General features: G+C 51.5%; 1 protein-coding gene across 2 annotated transcripts in view; it reads left to right on the forward strand.

The window, feature by feature from the left end:
* Positions 1-21,896, forward strand: part of FAM120A (family with sequence similarity 120 member A) — a 453,805-nt gene that overhangs the window by 197,053 nt on the left and 234,856 nt on the right. For both annotated transcript variants that reach the window (XM_086939166.1, XM_086939165.1), the window contains exon 6: positions 5,565-5,662. In XM_086939166.1, coding sequence (XP_086795292.1) covers positions 5,565-5,662 — 98 coding nt within the window. The remainder of the gene's footprint in view (positions 1-5,564; positions 5,663-21,896) is intronic.

The following is a 21,896-nucleotide window of genomic DNA, read 5'->3' on the forward strand; positions in this document are numbered from 1 at the left end:
AGTCATTACATCCCTTAATTAAAAACAATGCTCTCGGCACACCGACACACGGCACCTGGTGCACATGGTGTCCGACGGCTCCGGTGCCTATGAGGACAGCGGGGGGAGAAGGGGGGGGGGGGGGGGGAGGAACGGACAGCGGGAGGGGCAGGAACGGGAAGACGGACAGCGGGAAGGGGCGAGAACGGGCACTCACCTGGACTTCTTCCGGCGGCGGTCGGCCTGGAATGAAGAAAAGAAACATAAAAAAATTAAAAAACAACAACACGCCCACCGCCTAGATGACGAGCACAGAGGGGTGGAGAGGGAAAAAATCTCGGGAACGCCCACGAATCTGGTCCGGCCATGACGGACAGATCTCTGTTCCAATGGCTAGCCTCCATTTATGGATCTAGCCAATGGAACAGAGGGCGGGACTAAGCCCCACACTGTAGGGACATTAGATTTCTCCTGGGCGGAGCTAGGAGCTCCGGCCCCAGGCGAAACCTAAAAACACTGAAATTAACTAAAGTAACAACATGCATTCTGGCCTCACACATTACATCTCTTATGACATGTTCTATGATATAATGGATACCATCACTGATGACCTCTGAAAATACATCACTGTGCTTATGGCAAGTCCACAAGTTATAGTGACTTCAGTGGCCCAGTATTCAAAGGAGAACGTACTGGGGCACGGTGTGGTGGCAAGGAGAAAAGTGAGTAAAGGAAAAGGTCTTAAGAGTGGGGTGTAGATGTGGAGCAATGACAGTGATGCTCCAGATCTGAAATCGGGTAGCACTCGGCAGCTTCTCCCCTCCCTCCATTGCCCTGTATTGCTTTTAGGTCCTTCAGAGGGGTATGGTCAAGGAATGAGTGGTAAAGAGATGAATTAAGAAATGCACTGGGCGATGAATGCCAGGTGTTGGTTCATGCTCGCAGCCATGCAGGCATTCCCTCCTATCGCTCCGTAGTCCTGGGGTCACCTCTGGGGAGGAGGTCCAGTGCCAGTCCTATATTGTTTAAAAGAGGAGGTTTCATTCTTGATACCCTAAACCTTCTGTCCAGATCCCAGATTACCTCTTTTCATTCATCATCCGTCTAGTCCGTTTGCCGTAGTCCCTGCCATCTGTCGCGCAAAAGTGCTAAAAAGGGTTCAGTGTGTGAGTGATATGCTATCAAATTATAGCAGCCAGAGAAAACTCCTTTAAATGTTTTAAGTATTGCAATATGGGGGGAGGGGGGTCTGGTATGGCCTCGGCGATGTGCCAAATGTATTGGGAAGGTATCAATTTTAGGTCTCGCCTGGCGACGCCGCGCATGTGCTCCTCGAGATCTATTGTCGGGGAGATATGCGCATGTCTGACAGGAGATGTGCTCGCGTACACGTCGGCTCACGGGGACCCTGCACGGTGTCAGCAGTAACGCGTGCATGGTACGCTTTCGCTTTCCCTCTCTCCCCTTCTCGGGGCCCCTCCTTCTTCCATTGTGTACTGGACAGGAGATGTGAGTGGGCATGTCGTCTCGCGTCTTTTCCGCCTTGTTTAACTGAATATTGCAATTATATATATATATATATATATATATATATATATATATATATACTGCCACAGTTCAGGTGGCAGAATTTTTACCTTTGCAGCGTAAAATAAAAAAATAAACGTTGCACCAGGTTGCCAATGCCAGACCTATTACTTTGCCTATTGTTTATCTATAACCTTCATCTCTGCTTCTAACACTGAAACCGAAACATGATTTATTAGAGAGCTACTCATGACGCAGACGGAGCTTCAAGGCGCTGAACATGCTGTGTTGCCCTTTCAAAAAACCGGCATGCAGCCAAAGTCCAGAACCACAAAGTGTCTCTATTCCCCTTATCATTTTTTTCCTCAAGTCTTCCTCTTCCTGGGTATACATCTGCAATCGGCGCCTGTCCTCGCCTCTGCTTGCATGCCCTTTATTGTAGGTTGCGACTTCTTGACACACATGCATAATGCAAACTAATGACAGGTCACGGAATAAAAGAATGGGAATGGCTGAAGGCGTCACATGATGCGAAGCCGCTTCGCAGCGCTGAATGTTCACTTCACCTTTATTACGGCATGAGGGTCAGCAAACAACAACTTCCAACATGTCTGCCTCGACAGCATGATGGGCGGAAATACCTGCCTTTACAAACCCACTCAAGCAGCTGCCTGTGGGTGCCACCGGAAGAACAGCACTGTTAGCTGATCAACACCTGACTGTCTTAGGTCACAAATATTCTTTCTGACCCACAGGTGCCTTGGGATGTTTATCAGGTATCAGCAGAGGCTGCAGTCACCTGCCCCCCCTTGCTGAGCTCTGAACAGCTAACTCCCCCTTCTTGTGTACTCTGTACTCCAGAGCACGATGCACACAGGAATAATAGGGTACATTATTTACCAGGAAGCCGAGAGCTTTCAAGATATCAACAGAGCACTGCCTCATCCTACCTCTAGTATCTTCGGGCACTGCCCTTGCTAACCCTGGGCTCTGCCCATACTCCTCTGCATCAGAATCAACAGGGTTACGACCTCAGAGTGTCCTGGAGGACGTCTCTCTCCTCTCTAATTATACCTATAAACTATAAACTGTGCTGTAAATGACATAGACTTCTCTCTAGGAACTAGGAACTTTCTTACCTGATTCGGGAGGTCTTTCAATCCAATTGTTTCATCTCGCTTATCCTACCGTCCCAGATACCTCTACCCCTGCAACCCCTCACTTTGTTTTGTGTGCTCTGGCCCCTGTCCTTGCGTTCTCGCTCTCTCCTGCATCCCACCCTGACTGCTACTGTTTTTATCCGTCTCTGTGGAAGTGTCTCTGCTCCCAGTTCCTGGTCTCGGTCACCTGACTCCCAGAGTGGCCCCGCGCTGCCATCACGCAGTAGGCGTACCCGGAACGGCACTGGCATCAGACAGGAAGTTGCGCCGCTCCTTAAGCTTCTTACAACAACACAAGGGACACCCACTCAGTACACAGCTGAGCTGGCAAGTGGACCCACTTAAAGCCAGTCCTAGCTTTGTAGTAAAATGTGTTGTGCATACTGGGATCAATGGAGTCGCAGCTACGACACGGCGATTCCCAAAAACAAGATAGATGTTTCCTAAACAGGAGCAACTTCCTGGTAGTGTCATAGGCTCCAGAACGCTCCCGTTTCCTAAGTACATGCTTGAGTAGCTGGCTTTTTTGTACAGTTTTATATAGCGACAACTCGTCCCACTTTAGTTGAGCAACATTTTTTGGCACAGGGAGATCAAGCGATTTGCGCAGAATCACAGGATGCTTGAGCCTCCCGCCATACTCGATCCTGGTTCTCCAGCTTCAAGAGCGGCCACTCTAGCTGTTCATCACATTGTCTCCCTGCAATCTCTGTGTTGAATCTATTCATGTACTTGTTCCGCATGCGTAAACGTTAATCAGAATTGCGTGTCCAGAACGCAAATCAAATAAATATATCAACTGGGTGAGGTATTCGAGGAAACCTGGAAGCTCTTTGTGGCATGGGGCCACTGACATCTATGCAGGCTCTCAACTATGAATCAAGGCATACTTCTCAGCAGGAGAGAGTGGCCAGCTATGCCCGTGTAGACCGGGGGAAACGAGAAGAAAACGTACATTTAATGATAGAAAAGTGACTCCAATTACTAAACGAGAACGATGCCGTTTCGGACACATCTGTTAATAATCCATGACTACAAGTCCCAGAATGTCAAGAAATAAAAGTTTGGCCTGGATGAACTACTAATACTGGGGACCTTAAGCATTCTGTGGCACATGGGAGCCAACCACAAAGAGACAGGGAGACCAGCGAACTCTCAATTAGCAAGAGTGAGAACAAGCATTTGCAATGCAGTAGGTCTCGCATTTACGCAATGTTGAGCTATTGGCATTGTAAATGACAATGTATTTTTTTATGTCCTGGTTTTTAAAACTTAAATAAAAGGCATTGCCATTTACAATGCCAATAGCTTAAACTCGCTTAAATGCAAGACCTATTTCATTGCAGATGCTTGTTGAGTCTGAGATAGGTGGCACTCATCCTGTAATGTACTGAAGGGCTTTAGTGTGCCCTCTAACAGGAGCAGGTTGATTACCTATATCCCTTGTCTCTGCCATACCTCCCAAACAATGGGTTGATTCCCTATCAGGATATGGTCTATTTGGGTCCTTGTTGTGTATGTAAGCAACTCTTTGGTTAATCTGTGTGAACACAGCCAAGACTGGTTGGTTGCAGTCACCATTGAGCTTTTGACCTGGATCCAGGTTGAGTTCTGGCCGTAAAGCAGTTGGAGGTCAGGACCACGGCACAACATCTCTCATTCGATAGTTGCCCACACAGGGGTGCCCTTGCTTTTAGGCCAAAAGTAAATTTGCTGTTATAGGTGGTGGGCCATGGCATAATGTTGTACATTCAGAAGCTACATCCTGCTACAAAGTCTGAGAGCTATCATTTTGGACATCCTCAATCAAGGTTCCCCATATAAAATTCATATACAAAAATTCACTATCACCTTGCTTGTCTCGCAGGACTTATGTTTGAACAGTAAGTGGGGAACATCTCCAGTATACAGATACATTTAGGGATTAGGACCATTTTTGCCACCTGCATTTTGCCCCATAGGGACAGATTCACTTGTGACCATTTAGCATAGTCCACCTTGATTTTGGCAGAGCGGGTTGCCATTGTCTGACACCATTCTGTCTTGGCTTCTGTTAACGTACACCCCCAAATACGTAAGGCGTTCAGGTCACTAGTGGAACCTGTTGCCCAAACAGCAACCCTTATCCTCATACGGAACAGCGGCAACACCTCAACCGTATCCCAATTAATCTTGTATCCCAAAATATTAGTGTGGAATAGTGTATATCAAGTGGAGGAGCGAGGTGGCCAGGTCCGTCAGATGTTGTCTTCTGCATAAAGAAGGATTCCTATTTGTGAATTTTGCTGAATAGCTACTATTAGTGATTCTAGTGACAGCAGGAACAGCAGTGGCGAGAGAGGGCAGCCCTGATGTGTACCATGCATCAACGAGTAGTCCAACCAGAACCCGCCACAGTTGACCTGTCAGATATCGAGATGCGTGTACTGCTGATGATTGTTCTCTCTGCATTGATAGTGGATAGCTTTCAAGCCTCACTGAGACTAGGCCTGGCTGTGTGATTTCTGTTTATCTGTCTGACTGACAGTCATTGAGTGTTGTATGATTATTTTTTTTTATGCATGGTCCTAGGAATATTGCTGACAATACATAACACAATATTTACTCTAGCTTGTTTACCTTAAAAATTATAACTGCCTGTAGCACCTCCTGCTTAGAAGTATTACAGAAAAGTGCTATAAGTGGAGCTGGGTTCTCGATGTACTATAGCTTTTCTATCCTAATTTGTTCTCCTGACCTTTATTCAAATGTGGTTATAGTGTAAACCCTTTAGCTTAAAAAATACGCAATTCGTGATCTGTCAATTTGTCAAATGTACACTGTATTGTTTCATTATATTTGATGTACACATATGCCTTTTTATTTTTCACATATCCAACCCATCTGCAAATGGATCAGCTCGAACTAATCATTTTGGCGTCCCAGTTGGAGTGACCCACTTCCTCCCTTCTCAGATGCCTAACATTCCACATACGAATATTCATGGAAAACCAATGGCAAGTATAATCTGCACTTAATGTTTAATGTATTTTTCTTCATCACAGTTCTGTCCTTCGCAGCCCAATATATGGACAATGTTTTACTGTCTCCAGTCACTGACAGGGGAACATATACCAATGCTTGACCCCACAATTTGATCCTCTGGATCTCTTGTGTGTGGTCAGACAAGTGATATGTTTCTGGATGAGTTCAGATTGACAGGAGGTGATGAATCCAGTGTAGAGTATTGGGAAATTAGGAAAGTCGCTGAAAGAGGATTGCTGCTGGTTTAGGCCTACTGCCTTTTGGTCGCCCATGGGCTGGATTGAACCCTACTACAATGATATATGTCCATCATCAACACTTCATAAAGTTACTACAGCGGAGTGCTAGACCTCCATCAGCTTCGTTGACCAGCTGGCACAACACGCTGAACAAGAAATCGACAGATTTGTAGCATTTTTCCTCCAAATATATGATAGTATCATTCAGTCTTTTTCCGATAGGAATGTATCACTCCCAAGGCATGACAAAAATCTATTCAAGTGATCAGAAAGGAGTCGGACAATATTTGTTTTTTCTCAAACAACCTATGTGGGCTGCAAACGCACAGCTCCTTCGTATCCCAATCCTCCTCTTGGACAGAGAAACATTGCAATGTGAAGGAGATGTGTGAAATTGAATCAAGACATTGTGGTGGAAGGGACTAGGAACATTCCTAGTCCACCCTTCCAATCCTGTTCTCCTGGTTTGTTTGTTACGTTAGTGCAGTGTTAGTTGTGGTGGTTGGGAGGAGTTGGACTGCTCCTTCCGCCCTCTCTCCCACCTTCCTCCCTCCTCACCCTCAAGTGGGTTTGAGCTGGTGGGCATAACAAGGGATGCGTGGGGGTAGGAATAGCCACCCTTAGCCCCTCCTGTATCCCACCCACCAGGGAGGGGCTAGTGAATCCCTACCAAGCACTTCTGTGTGTGATGTTACTAGTGGTGTCACACGTACATTAATGTGGGCCCAAATCACCAGTCTGCCAAGTCCAGCGCCACAAAGAATGAAGGAAAAAGTCCCCCTGGTGTTTAAGGGGTTTAAACAGATCATGCCTTGATTCTCTATTGCTTTTGGCTACCTTCTCGCTCTCCAGTTTAGGCACAGTGCTCATTCCATCCAAGGGAGTTCATCTCCACCTAGTTTGATGAAACGTATGCCTGTTTTAGAATTGTAGGTTTGATGCTTTTTCTCAGATGTTAATGCCTACTCAGAAGAACAATTTGCTGTTCTTGTTCAGTTGAAAATACACATCACAAATGGTGTTTCCATTTAGATATGTTATTATGATACATTAAATATCATTAGCTTCATTTAAAAAAAATAAAAAGTTGCTTACTTGAGCTAAATGTTTAATGAAAAATCATTTAGCTGTTAATTTTGCTGCAGAGGCTTAAAAACAGGGAGGACCCTATGTCTTATGAGGAGAGTGATGGTTCCTCAAGATCCTCCTCAAAGACACCTCAGAAAAGACCTCTGGACACCTCGCCAGGTCATTCCTCGCAGCAACCTCAAAAGATGACACACAAAAAGTCTTCTGAGGCTACTAAGAAGCAAGATCTGCCTTCCAGGGCGTCTCCTTCTCTTCAGAATTTGACTTCTGACAGAAAATCTCTTCAGAGATCTGCTTCAGACCCCTCTACCCCTCCAGTGAAGGTGAAGCATACTTTTAAAAAGCCTTCTTAAGCCCCAACGGTGGACAGCTCATCGACCGTGGTACCGACGACGAGGAAAAGACCTTCTCTGACTGTCGTCGGAGTGACTTCGTCGACGACATCCATTGCCACCGTTTCGGTCTCGTCTGCATCTATTTCGTCGTCGACATGCCAAGCTCTTTTGTCGTTGACGATAAAGATAATGAGGAAGTCTTCGTCATCGACGAAGATTGCGATTATGACCAGCCCGTCGACAAAGATCACTACGACGACCAGTCCATCAATGAAGATGGCGACTATTACTTTGTTGACGTTGTTGCCAGTGTCTACGACATGTCTATTGTCGACCGCCTCGACAACGACAGTTCCATCGTCTATGACCGTTTTACCATCTACACTGGTTACTGGGACTTTGACAATGCCAGTCGATGGTTCATCGACGACGGTATGTGTTCCGACGACAACCTAGTCGACGACACCAAAATATAAAGCAACAATTATTTTTGCATAACAAAACTGAAAAAGAGAGGTTAACACCTTCTTTAACATCTCCCAGTAGGGTCCAAGCATTATTGCCAACTCTTCTTTTAGAAGATGAAGATGACTCCGATGTAGACAGCATGTTTGGGGCGGCTCAAAACCCATCTGAGTTAAATGTCAAATATCAAAAGGACTCTGTTGACAAACAGTTCTTTGATGAACAAATGTACTATCCTGAACAACGACATCAACAGACATGGTTTGTCTTCCTTCTGCTCTGCTAACGGACTTGCAATTTATGCAGTTTGACTACAAGAAGAGGTCCCTACGCCCGCACCGTCTCCTGCACCAATGCTTTCTCTCCCCACTGTGGTGCAAGTTCATACTCCATCCCTTCCAATACCTCAAGTGCCAGTACAGCTCCTTCCATCTTCAGACAAAGATGAGGAAGACCAACAGGAGGAAGGGGAAATCCAGGACACACCATCACATCCAGACGAATGGGACGATTATATTATCCCTCCACCAGCGTCCCCATCTCCGCCTCAAGTGGATTCTCCTCCAGAGGATATTGGAGGATTTCATAACCTCCTGGAAAGAGCAGCTAGATGTTTGGAGCTTCCAATGCCTTCTCACCAACAAGATTGCTTCTTTTACAATTTTAAGGAACTGGTTAAAAAATCGGTCAGGTCTATGCCAATTATTTACTATATTTGGTATCAAGGCATTAGATTGAAATCCCTGCCACAGTTCCTCCAGTCTTACCAAGTCTTGACAAGAAGTACAAAGCCCCTGATGATGCTCCAGCCTGTCTCGCAGGTCACCCCAGACCAGATTCTGTAATTGCCCAGGCGGCACAACGCAGATCAAAGAACCCTTCGGCTCCACTTTCAGCGCCTCCAGATAAGAAGGGTAGGAGACTGGACAATATTGGCAAACGATTTTCCACCATGTCAGCTTTGACAGTCAGATCTTCCAATTCCTTAGCGCTATTGGAGCGCTACAACAGACCAATGTGGTCAGACATCGCCCCTTACCTCAGTGATCTTCTTCAGGACATCAAAGAGGAAGCAAGAAAAGTTTTGCTGAAGGGCGAGCGCTCCGCTTCAAAGATTGATTGTGCGATGGATATCACTTCCACTGGCTTCAGTCAGCTAGCTGGGGTTGCAGTTCTATGGCGCCAGGGATGGCTGAAGGCTTCAAAATTTAGGCCTGAGGTCCAAACAAAGATACTAGATATGCTCTACGATGGACAAGATCTATTGGGGAAGCACATTGACAAAGCCCTTCAGGGGATTAAAAAACACATCGGTAAAGGCATAGCTTTGGGCACCTCGCACTATAAAAGAAACCCCTTTTGTGGTGCACGGGGTAAGTGACTGTCTACAACAAGTCTTCATTTTGAGGGAAAGCCGGAAGACAAAAAGATTCTGCAAGACGTCCATGACCTGTTAATTCTGCCAGTTGCAACTTCTCCACTTCCTCCTAAGGTAGGAGGCAAAATATTCCACTATTTAGAAAGTTGGAAACAAATTTCAATAGACCGCTGGGTCCTCCAACTAATTCAATTAGGCCATTCTCTAGAATTTGTACAACCATCTCTACCAACGCCTCCTCAAATTTTGGCTCGCAAGCATTTGCACCTGTTACAGTTGAAGATAACATCAATGATCCAAAAACGAGCAATAGAGCGTGTCCCTTTTCATCAGAGAGGGAAAGGTTTGTATTCCCGCTTCTTTTTAGTGCGCAATAAGAAAAACAAGTGGAGGCCAATTTTAGATTTACAACATTTAAACAAATTCCTCAAGAAACAGTTATTCTGCATGGTCACCATTCAAGAGGTCTTGCAGCTTCTCAATGGAGGCGACTACATTGTATCCTTGGATCTCCAAGATGCCTATATCCATATATCCGAAAGAGACACGTTAGTGATAGATTCCTTACCTTAGAATAACCCCCAGGCGTCAGACTGGATCCGGAAAGTTTTGCGTAGCAGTACCCTTGCGCGTCGGTAGGCGTCGTCTGCGGCTCCGCGTCCGTCGTCGGCGTCGTGGGCGCCGTGATGACGTCGTCGGAGTACTTAGACGCCGCCTCCGCGTGCTGACGTCAGTTCTTCTTTTTTCCGCGCCAGCCAGCGCAGATCTGGAAAAAGCAGTTCCCTAGTCATTTTTTGACTAACTTTTTGGATCTTTTGATCTATTTCGAAGTCTTCACGACTCCGACGGTGCCGTTAGGGATGCCCGGCTTCAAGCACTGCGACGGGTGCGAACGCCTCATGTCGATTACGGATCCGCACCGCCTGTGCCTGACGTGTTTGGGCGTCGACCATGACGACGAGGCCTGTTCCGACTGTCGGGCCCTCTCGAGGAAGGCCAGGCGGGAGCGGTCCCGCAGGCGCCTCGAGATCCGCCAGTCGGCCCCGTGCCGTGTGAGGTCCCGGTCCCACGGGAGGTCGAGGGACAGGTCGGGGGGGCGGAGCCGTCACAGCTCCGGGAGTCGGCGCCACTCCTCCGGGTCCAAGTCGTCAGGTAAGAAGCATAAGAAGTCGAAGAGACATCATCGCTCTTCCGACTCCCCCCCGACGCTCGCGCGATGTGGCCGGGGGTTCGGGTGACACCGCCCACGCGGCTCCTCAGGGGTCACGGGCGCCGCGTTCGGCCCCATACTCCCCGGTCCCTGGGCTGAACGCGACACCGGAGGAGATAGAGCGCTTTCTCATGGCCATGAGGTCCCTTTCTTCTCCGACGGGTTCCGCGGCGCCTTCGGGCCCAGCGAACCCGTCTGGGGGCCCTAGTGGGTCGGGGGCTGCGACCCCCGACGCCGTCGGGTGCTTCGGCGCCGCAGGGCTCCACGATCCCGACGCCGCTGCTGCCCTCGGGCTCGGCGCCGCAGGGTTCAGCGGTCCCGGCGTCGTCAGTGCCTTCGGGCCCGGCGCCGCAGGGTGCCGTTCGGCCCTCATCGGGCGCTGGATCGTCCCCGGTGGACCTTACGACCCCCCCGGGGTCGGTCCGTGTGGTGTCCCCTCTGGCGTCGGCCTCGGCTGACGCCGTCCCCAATGCCTCCTCTGTATGGGTTCCGGCGTCGGGACGGAGCCTGTCGGCGCCGATCTCAACGCGGTTCGGGGATTTCCATCCCTATGAACCATCCTCATTCACTTACGACCCTTAGTCTCAGGAGATGGGGGAAGAGGAGGATTGGGAGGGGTCTGAGGACCCTCTGACAAGGGAATGTCAGTCTAACATGGACTGGACAGGAGACCTTGGGGAGGCCAGTGGCCTGGACACCTCTCCAGACACTGGATTCGTCTCTCCTCCTTCCGTGGCCTCTGAGGAGGGCGCAACATATAGTGTGGTGTTGATGAGGGCTGCTAAGGCGTTGGGCCTTGAGCTCCCCGTCGCGGCCGTGAGGACTAACCTCCTCACTGATGTCCTTAAGCCGCAGTCATGCTCCATGGAGCCTATGCTGCCGTTTAATTAGGCCTTGTCGGACGTTCTTTTGGGCACTTGGTCCAGGCCCGCTACAGGTTCGCCTGTAGATAGGAACGTGGCCAGACGCCACCGCCCGGCTCCGGGCGACCCATGTTTCCTGTCCACCCACCCCACCCCCGAGAGTCTGGTTATCCAAGTCTCTAACTCCCAGACCGCCTTCCCGTCGGCTCCCCCTGACCGGGAATCCAAGAGGTACGAGGCCTTTGGCAAAAAGGTATTCTCGTCCTTAGCTTAGGACTGCGGTCTTCCAACACCGCATGCCTCTTGGGCCGTTACACCCATTCTATATGGGAAACGGTGGCGGAAGTGCTGCCAGAGTGTCCGTTGGAGGTACGGGCCAAACTCGGCCAAGCCCTAGTGGAGGGCCGGGACGCAGCGAAGTATTCGATCAGGTGCGGACTGGATACAACTGACTCGCTGGGCAGAGCGATGGCTACGACGGTGGCGATTCGACGCCACGCCTGGCTCAGATCCGCCAACTTCTCGGCTGATGTCCAGAATACACTCATGGACATGCCGTTCGATGGCCGTCGCCTCTTTGGCGACAAGGCAGACCACGCGCTCGAGCGCTTTAAGAACTCCAGGGCTACGGCCAAGTCCTTGGGCCTCTCGGCCCGCGCCAGCAAGTGGGTGCCTTTCGCTCCTTTCGTGGCCAAGGAAGGGGCGTCCCCACGCGTGCCGCCAGCCACTCGCCGCAAACTGTCGTCCAGCGCGGCGGCGGCCGTGGAAATCGCTGTGGAGGCGGTCAGGGAGGCAAGCGGAGCTAGTCCACACCTGCCCCCGCAGCATCCGCCTCTAAACCCTCCTAGTCCGTGCTTTTCGGCCCATGTGACGCCAGTGGGGGGCAGGGTTCGCCATCACCATTCTCACTGGCGCACAGTCACTTCGGACAGGTGGGTGCTGCAGATCGTCCGAAGGGGCTACTCCCTCCCCTTCGAGACGACCCCCTCAAGCCATGCCACCGCAACACCACCGCGTATCGGGGGATCATTTGCGGCTCCTGCAGGAGGAAGTTTCGGCCCTCTTGGCCAAGGGGGCCATCGAGCGCGTTCCTGGGCCAGAAGTAGGTCGTGGTTGCTACTCCCACTACTTCCTGGTACCCAAGAAGGGCAAAGGGGGCCTACGCCCTATCTTGGATCTGAGGAACGTCAACGGCTTCCTCCGGAAGGAGATGTTCAAAATGCTGACACTGGCTCAGGTCTTGGCTGCCCTAGACCCGGGAGACTGGATGGTAGCGTTGGACTTGCAGGATGCGTATTTCCACATCCCCGTCCTGCCGGCCCACCGGCGTTACCTGCGGTTCACGGTAGGCCTCGAGCACTTTCAGTTTACTGTGCTCCCCTGCGGCCTTACCAGCGCCCCACGGGTGTTCACGAAGGTGATGGCGGTGGTCGCAGCTCACCTGCGCAGGTTAGGGGTTTCAGTCTTCCCCTACCTAGACGACTGATTGTTGAAGGCGGGCTCGCCCCAGGCAGTCGTCAACCACCTCCAGACTACGGCGGATCTCCTGCACAGGCTGGGAGTTTCCATCAATGTGCCCCTCTCAGAAGCTCCTTTTCATCGGAGCGGTTCTCGACTCGGTGCAGTTTCGGGTTTACCCGCCCGAACAGCGAGTCCGGGATATTCAGGCCCTGATTCCGATCTTCGGGCCGTTATCCCGGGTTTCGGTCAGGCTGACGCTGCGGCTTCTGGGGCTGATGGCCTCCTGCATCCTTCTGGTGCATCACGCACGGTGGCGGATGCGGGCTCTGCAGTGGGACCTGAAGTTTCAGTGGGCCCAGCACCGGGGCAACCTTTCCGACCATGTCCTGATCTCGGAGGGCACTGCGAGACAGCTGCAGTGGTGGCTCACGGACCGCGATTGGGTCAACGGCAGATCCCTCTCCCTTCCCCAACCGGAGCACGTAGTTGTGACGGACGCGTCCCTCCAGGGCTGGGGTGGCCACTTGCGAGAGGCGGAGATCAGAGGACTCTGGTCTCCGGCGGAGTCCCGGCTCCATATCAATCTGTTGGAGCTGCGGGCGATCCGTCTGGCACTGAAAGCATTCCTCCCGTCTGTCCGAGGGAGTGCAGTGCAGGTGTTCACGGACAACACCACCGCCATGTGGTGCTGCAACCAACAGGGCGGTGTGGGGTCGTGGACCCTATGCCAGGAGGCTCTGCGCCTCTGGCAATGGCTGGAACATCAGGGCGTGACTCTGGTGGTTCAACACCTGGCAGGTTCTCTGAACGCCAGGGCGGACGAACTCAGCCGTCGGTGCTCGATGGATCACGAATGGCGTCTGAACTCGGACGTGGCGCAAGGCCTCTTTCTGCGTTGGGGAGAGCCTTGGTTAGATCTATTCGCCACCGAAGAGAACGCGCAATGTCATCAGTTCTGCGCGTTGGAATTTCCAAGGCGGCACTCGCTCGGAGACGTTTTTCGTCGTGAGTGGAGCTGCGGTCTGTTGTACGCCTTTCCGCCTATACCTCTTCTGCCCAGAGTGCTGAAGAAGATCAAGCGCGACCGAGCACAAGTCATCCTTGTGGCTCCGGACTGGGCACGAAGGTACTGGTATCCCGAGCTACTCAGTATGTCAGTCGATCCCCCGGTTCGTCTGCCTCTTCAGGAGGACCTTCTGTCGCAGCAGCAGGGGACGGTCCTCCACCCGAACCTGTCCAGTCTCCACCTCCATGCATGGAGATAGAGCGGCGACAGTTGAGGCCATTTGACTTGCCTCCTGAAGTTTGCAACATCATTCTGGCAGCCAGGCGTCCCTCCACAAAAACGGTATACGCCTGCAGGTGGAACAGATTTGTGGCATGGTGCACAGCAAAGGCTGTGGATCCTCTCAATGCCCCTCTCTCTGAGATTCTTCTCTTCCTTCTTTCTCTTGCCCAGCAGGGCTCTGCTCTGGGCACTATCAAGGGCTATCTTTCGGCTCTTTCAGCCTTTCTGAGGCTGCCTGACCAACCTTCTTTGTTAAAGTCCCCTATAGTAAACAGATTTCTGAAAGGCATCACTCATACCTTTTCTCCTGTTCCTTTCGTGATGCCTCAGTGGGACTTGAACCTGGTTCTAACATTTCTGATGTGCGCTCCCTTTGAGCCACTTCATAACTGTCCACTTCGCCTTCTTTCTTTGAAGACTGCCTTCCTGGTAGCCATCACCTCTGCCAGGAGAGTGAGTGAGCTCCAGGCCCTCTCTTGTAAGCCTCCTTTCCTTTCAGTCCATCCGGACAAGGTTGTTTTGAGGACTAGGCCCTCCTTCTTGCCTAAGGTGGTCACGGCCTTCCACATGGGGCAGTCCATCACATTGCCCACCTTCTTTCCGCCTCTGCACCCCTCGAGAGAGGAGGAGAGGCTCCACCGTCTGAACCCAAAACGTGCGCTCTCGTTCTATCTGGATCGCACACGCCAGTTCCGGGTGGATGATCAACTCTTTGTTGGGTACGCGGGCGCTAAGAAAGGGAAAGCGGTGCACAAGAGGACCATTTCTCGATGGATTATCATGTGCATCCAGGCGTGTTACTCCTTGGCTAAGAAGGAACCACCTGTTGGGCTGCGGGCTCATTCCACTCGAGCCACGGCCACTACAACTGCCTTGGGCCGAGGTGTGCCCTTGCAGGACATTTGCCAGGCTGCTACGTGGGCTTCGTTGCACACGTTTGCGAGGCACTACTGCCTGGACAGTCAAGTCCGGAGGGATGGCTACTTCGGCCGTTCCGTTCTCCAGGACTTTCTAGTGTGAATATTGGTTCGCAGACCCACCACCACGGGGATGGTATTGCTGGGGTATCTATTCTAAGGTAAGGAATCTATCACTAACGTGTCTCTTTCAGATGCACAAGTTACTACTTGTGTAACGATATATCTGTAAGAGACATTAGTTAGTGATAGATTCCTTACCGACCCACCCATCCTCCCCGTTCTGCGAACCGATATCTAGGGTTAAGGTCATCCCCTTTCAGGGCCCTAGTTTCTTGGCACCAGTGTCGGTTTTTGTCATGGCTCTGCGCTTCTGGCGCGGAAAAGCTGTGGCTAAGAACTGACGTCAGCACGCGGAGGCGGCGTCTAAGTACTCCGACGACGTCATCACGGCGCCCACGACGCCCACGACGGACGCGGAGCTGCAGACGACGCCTACCGACGCGCAAGGGTACTGCTACGCAGAACTTTCCGGATCCAGTCTGACGCCTGGGGGTTATTCTAAGGTAAGGAATCTATCACTAACTAATGTCTCTTACAGATATATCGTTACACAAGTAGTAACTTGTGCACCAATTCACAAGAAATACAAAAAATGTCTAAGGTTCGCTGTATCCGGCAGGCATGATCAGTTCGGAGTTTTACCTTTCGGTTTCAAGTTAGCCCCACACATTTTTACAAAGGGCCTAGCTCCAGTAGCGGCATATCTCAGACAACATAACCACCAAGTTTTCCCATATCACAACGACTGGCTTGTCAAAGCTCCTTCTCTCAACGCCGTGAAGAAGTCTTTCACGGTGTTCCACTTGTGGGACACCCCCGCGCCGCACGGCCACCAGCTGATGTGTGTGCCCCCTCGCCTTGCCCTCTGCCTCGCTGCCTGCCTCGCTGCCGGCTGACGCCGCTGGCGTCTGTTTTAGCTTTGTTTTGTCTAGCATTTGTGCTTGTTGAACTGCATTTTCTTCCCGTGTTAGCAGTTTTTGTCTGACATTTGTGCCTGTTTTTTTTTCTAGTCAGTTTCAGCCCTTTGTGTTCTCCTGCCTGTCTGCCCGCCTACCTCGCCGCCCTCCGCCTTCCCTCCCCGCTCCCCGCTTCCCGCCACCACCGCTGACCACGCCCCTTTTTCCTTTCTGTTCCCTCCCCGCTCCCGCCTCCCAGCTGCCCCGCCCACCCGCGCACTTCGCCTTATATGGCGACCGTGCGAACGCGCAGCGGGCGCGCCGATTGTGCGCCGAAGGCGCGCCAAAGGTAAGCCCGTCTGCGCCCGTCCGCGACCGGATCGCGACCAGCGCCAGGACCCCTGGCCCCCGAAGACCCCGACCGACCCGCCTGACGTACTCCGCCGCCACCCTCACCGCTCTCAACACCAGCCGACTCCCAGAATGCCATCAAGCCACTCCACGACGTACCCACGGACCTTTCAGCTGCCACGCCTGCAAGTTCACCTGCATCCGGACCAGCCTCGCACCAGCACCCACCAAGTCGAACACCAGCAGCACCCACCTCAAATGCATCCTGCTCAACACCCGCTCCGTCCACAGACACGCCATCGAACTCTGGAACCTTCTAGACGCCACAGCCCCTGACGTCGCCTTCCTCACGGAGACCTGGATGAACGCCTCTTCAGCTCCCGACATCGCCATCGCTATCCCAGAGGGCTACAAGATCGTCCGGAGGGACCGAAACGCCAACCAGATGGGAGGAGGCATCGCCATCCTCCACAGGAACACCATCCGTCTCACGACCAGCACCGACAACACCCTGACCAGCGCCGAACACCTGCATTTCCAGATCCACACCAACCCGAACACCACCCTCAGAGGCACCCTGATCTACCGACCCCCTGGACCACGCACACAATTCAGCGAGGACATCGCCGACTTCGTCAGCCCGCATGCCCTCCCCTCCGCCGACTACATCCTCCTGGGAGACCTCAACTTCCATCTGGAGAACAACAACGACCGCAACACCAGCACCCTGCTCGACAACCTCGCCAACCTGGGACTCAAGCAACTGGTGTCCACCCCCACCCACCTCGCCGGACACACACTCGACGCAGTCTTCTCATCCAGCACAGACATAGACTTCAGCCACGCCACAGAGCTTCAATGGACGGACCACAGCTGCGTCCACTTCACCTTCAAGAGAACGACGACCCACCAACACCAGCAACAGGCAGCCCGCAGAAGCTGGAACAAGATCACAGCAGACCAGCTCGCCACCTCCCTGAACCAGCACCCTCCTGCCAGCTCAGCGAACCCCAGCCAAGCCGCCGACAACCTCACGAAGTGGATCAGCAACTGCGCGGACGAACTCGCCCCACTGAGGACCCCGCCTAGCAGACCCGGCAGCAAGAAGGCCCCATGGTTCACCGACGAACTCAAGAGCTCCAAGAAGAACTGCAGAGCCCTCGAGAAAGTCTGGAGAAGGGAACCGACACCGGACAACAGGACCTCCTTCAAACTTGCCACCCGGAAACACCACCAGCTGATCTGCGCCGCCAAGAAAACAGCATTCAAGGACCGGTTGGACAACAACGCACACAACTGCAAGGAACTCTTCAACATCGTGAAAGAGCTTTCCAACCCCAGCGCAGGAAACAACGACATCACCCCATCGCAAGACCTCTGCAACTCCCTCGCCTCATACTTCCACAACAAGATCGCGGACATACATAACAGCTTCAACAACCAACCAACGCACACCATGACCGAACAACCACCCCCCACCACCACCCTCCACGCCTGGACCCCGATCAGCACCGAAGACACCATCCGCACGATGAACTCCATCCACTCCGGATCACCGACCGACCCCTGCCCTCACCACGTCTTCAACAAGGCCGACGCTGTCATCGCACCCCACCTGCGAGACATCATCAACACATCCTTCGACACCACCATCTTCCCTGAGAGCTGGAAACACGCCAAACTCAGCGCTCTACTCAAGAAACCAACAGCGGACCCCACCGACCTCAAGAATTACCGCCCCATCTCGCTCCTCCCGTTTCCAGCCAAAGTCATCGAGAAGACCGTCAACAAGCAGATGGCCGCCTTCCTCGAGACGAACGGATCCCTCGACCCCTCACAGTCCGGCTTCCGAGCCAATCACAGCACCGAGACCGCCCTCATCGCCGCCACCGATGACATCCGAGCCCTGATGGACAATGGAGAAACAGCGGCCCTCATCCTACTAGACCTCTCTGCGGCATTCGACACGGTCTGCCACCGCACCCTAGTACGGCGCCTCAGCAACATCGGAATCCAGGACAAGGCGCTGGACTGGATCATCTCCTTCCTCGACGGAAGAACACAGAGAGTCCGCCTACCACCGTACAAGTCAGAGGCCTCCGAAGTCACCTGCGGCGTCCCTCAAGGATCATCTCTGAGCCCCACCCTCTTCAACGTCTACATGAGCCCCCTCGCGGCCATCGTACGCAAACACAACCTCAGCATAATCTCCTACGCCGACGACACCCAACTGATCCTCTCCCTGACCAACGACCCCGCCGCCGCCAGATCCAACCTGCACGAAGGGATGAAAGAGGTAGCCGAGTGGATGACGACCAGCCGCCTGAAACTGAACTCGGACAAGACGGAGGTCCTCATCCTGGGCTCCTCACCCTCCGCCTGGGACGACTCCTGGTGGCCTCCCGCCCTGGGCACCGCACCCAAACCGACAGACCATGCACGCAACCTGGGCTTCCTCCTGGACTCCTCCCTCTCCATGACCAGGCAAGTCAACAACGTCTCCTCGGCGTGCTTCAACATCCTACGCATGCTACGGAAGATCTTCTGGTGGATCCCCACCGAGACCAGGAAGACCGTCACCCAGGCCCTCGTCACCAGCCGACTGGACTACGGCAACGCCCTCTACGCCTGTACCACCGCCAAGCTCCAGAAGAGACTCCAGCGGATCCAGAACGCCTCAGCCAGACTCATCCTCGACATCCCACGAACCAGCCACATCTCCGGACATCTGAGAGACCTTCACTGGCTCCCCGTCCACAAAAGAATCACCTTCCGCCTCCTCACACACGCACACAAAGCCCTACACGACCAAGGCCCGAGCTACCTCAACAGCCGAGTCAACTTCTACGCTCCCAAACGCCACCTCCGATCAGCCAACCACGCCCTCGCCGCCGTCCCCCGCATCCGAAGAGCGACTACAGGAGGAAGGTCCTTCTCCTACCTGGCCGCCAAGACCTGGAACTCCCTCCCGACCGACCTGCGCCTGACCCAAGACCACCTCTCCTTCAGGAAGAAGCTGAAGACCTGGCTGTTCGAGCAGTAGCGGCACCTCCCCCCTCACCCCCCCCCCCCAGCGCCTTGAGACCCTACGGGTATGTAGCGCGCTTTACAAGTGTCACTGATTGATTGATTGATTGATTTCAAAGCCTGTTTGCAGCTTTTCAGCAAGTTGGGTCCCACACTAAACCCAGAGAAATCAGTCCTGCAGCCTTCTCGACACCTAATGTTCCTGGGAGCTATCCTGGATACGGTTCTGGAGAGGGCCCATCCAACGAAGGAAAGACAACGAAAACTCCGGACCTTGACAAACCGCATACGAAGAAGGAAGTCTTTTGGTGTGCCTGTACAAATCTCTGTTAGACATGATGTCTTCTTGCATTCTTCTGATTGCACATTGCCGTCTGCACATGCATCCTCTTCAAGAAGCCTTGATCACACAGTGGATTCAGGTGGATGGGACTTTCAACGACATTATCCAGGTGACTCCACAAATAGTAGCCTGTCTAACTTGGTGGACTCATCCTCATCCTCATCATCTGTCTCAGGGATTACCTTTCCTTCCTCAAGCCTCTCCTCTGGTGATAACCACAGACGCTTCTCTGGAAGGTTGGGGAGCCTTCCTACAGGAACTTCAAATAAGTGGCAAGTGGCCACTTTCTCAGCGGAGTCTACACGTAAATCTCTTAGAGCTAAGAGCAGTTTTTCTAGCTTTCCAGGCATTCTCATCCAGGATTTGAAGTTCACTAGGGCTTGTCAGGACAGACAATACTACGACAATGCACTACCTAAACAAACAGGGAGGAACTCGATCTCTCTCCCTCTCCCACGAATCTCAACAGTTTTGGAACTGGACAATTCAACACAGAATCTTGTTGAGAGCAGAGTACGTTCCAGGAAAAGAAAATGTAATAGCGGATTCTCTAAGCAGGTTAGGGACAACCTGCCACGAGTGGGAGTTGAACCAAAATACCCGGTACAAAATGTTCTTGCAGTGGGGCGAACCAGCAATAGACCTGTTAGCCTCGAGCTGCAATGCCAAATGCCAACACTTAGCAAGCAGGCTTCCCCAGCAGGGATCTCTGGGGAATGCGTTTTCAATAGCTTGGTCCAGCGTATTTGCCTACACCTTTCTACCAATTCCTCTCCTTCCCAGGGTTCTAAAGAAAAGGAAAGTGTGAATCTGCTAATGTGCATCCCTTCAAATCATCTCCTGAGGAAGTCTTACCATATCTCCTCCACATAGCGAATTCAGGTCTGGTTCATACCTCGATCAAGGTTCACTTGGCTGCAATTTCCCATTTTCGAAGATCTTCCAAAGGTTCTTCTTTGCGGTCAAAAAGACTGATTAAACAAATTCTTAAAGGTCTTTTCAGGGCGTTTCCTTTTGTAAAATCTCCACCTCCACCGTGGCAACTTAACTTGGTACTTACCTTTTGAAGCACCTGTTTGAGCCAATACATAGAGCCGACTTAAAATTTCTTTCTTCGAAAACTGCTCTTTGTTTGGCCCTTGGATCTGCAAGAAGAGTTAGCTAACTCCAAGCTTCCACGATAAAGAAACCTTTCATTCAATTTAGGAACAACAGAGTGTTCCTTCGTACTAACCCAAAATGTGTACCTAAAGTCCCTTCAGACTTCCATCTTAATGAACCAATTGTTTTGTCACCAGCAGGCTGGTCAACTTCTGCATTCAAGAGTTCGTGCCCACTTAACTAGGGCAATTTCAGCATCCATTGCATTGTTTGCTGACGTGCCCCTAGCAGACATTTGTAGAATAGCAACCTGGAAAACGCCACATACATTTCCCAGGCATTATTGCTTGGATTCCGAATTGATGAAGGATGCTGCGGTGGGAACAGGCTGTGCTCAGACATCGATTTCAGTAAGGTGAGCCTTCCTTCCATCCCACCAACCTTTCTAATGCATATTTCTCTGTTATTTGTGATTAATTATGCCAATATTGAAGTCTATGTTATGGCTGTTTTGTAATAATATGCATAATTGAATTATTTGCATGTAAGTTGTTGTATTTTAACCTCATGAAATAGTTATTAACTATTCGATTATGTATGGCTCATGTATATGACAAAATGTGCTCATCTCATTAATGCTATTTATTCTGATTCAAACATGTGAATCTATGTGAATCTATGAAAGATACCCTAATACTGGACAAGAAATGAGTTACTTACCCGTAACTACAGTTATCCAGTACTGGTATCTTTTATAGATTAACATGCGACCCCGCCACACTCACTTGGAAGGGCTTACTTTATGCTCTCATTTATACCTCTGCTTACGCACAGTGCTTACGAAAATCTGAGGGACTAGAGCTCTTTCCAGGAAGGTTCTAGAGGGTGGTGTCAGTTGATTCGTTGTCATCTTAAGTTTGGTCCTTTTTATATAAGGACTCCGGCCTGTTACCTTGTATGTCTGTGACATTACCATTATATATGTACCGGGGACTCACCTCTTGACAACGTGGAATGATTCAAGCTTGTGAATCTATGAAAGATACCATTACTGGATACCTGTAGTTACAGGTAAGTAACTACTTTCTTTTCTACAATCTCCATATATAGAGATTTAAATAATTTACAGAATATCAGAAATAGCATTGTTTTGTGGAAATAAAACAATTGTTATAGAGTG

Source organism: Lissotriton vulgaris, chromosome 9, assembly GCF_964263255.1.
Source record: "Lissotriton vulgaris chromosome 9, aLisVul1.2, whole genome shotgun sequence".
In the NCBI taxonomy this organism is placed as follows: domain Eukaryota; kingdom Metazoa; phylum Chordata; class Amphibia; order Caudata; family Salamandridae; genus Lissotriton; species Lissotriton vulgaris.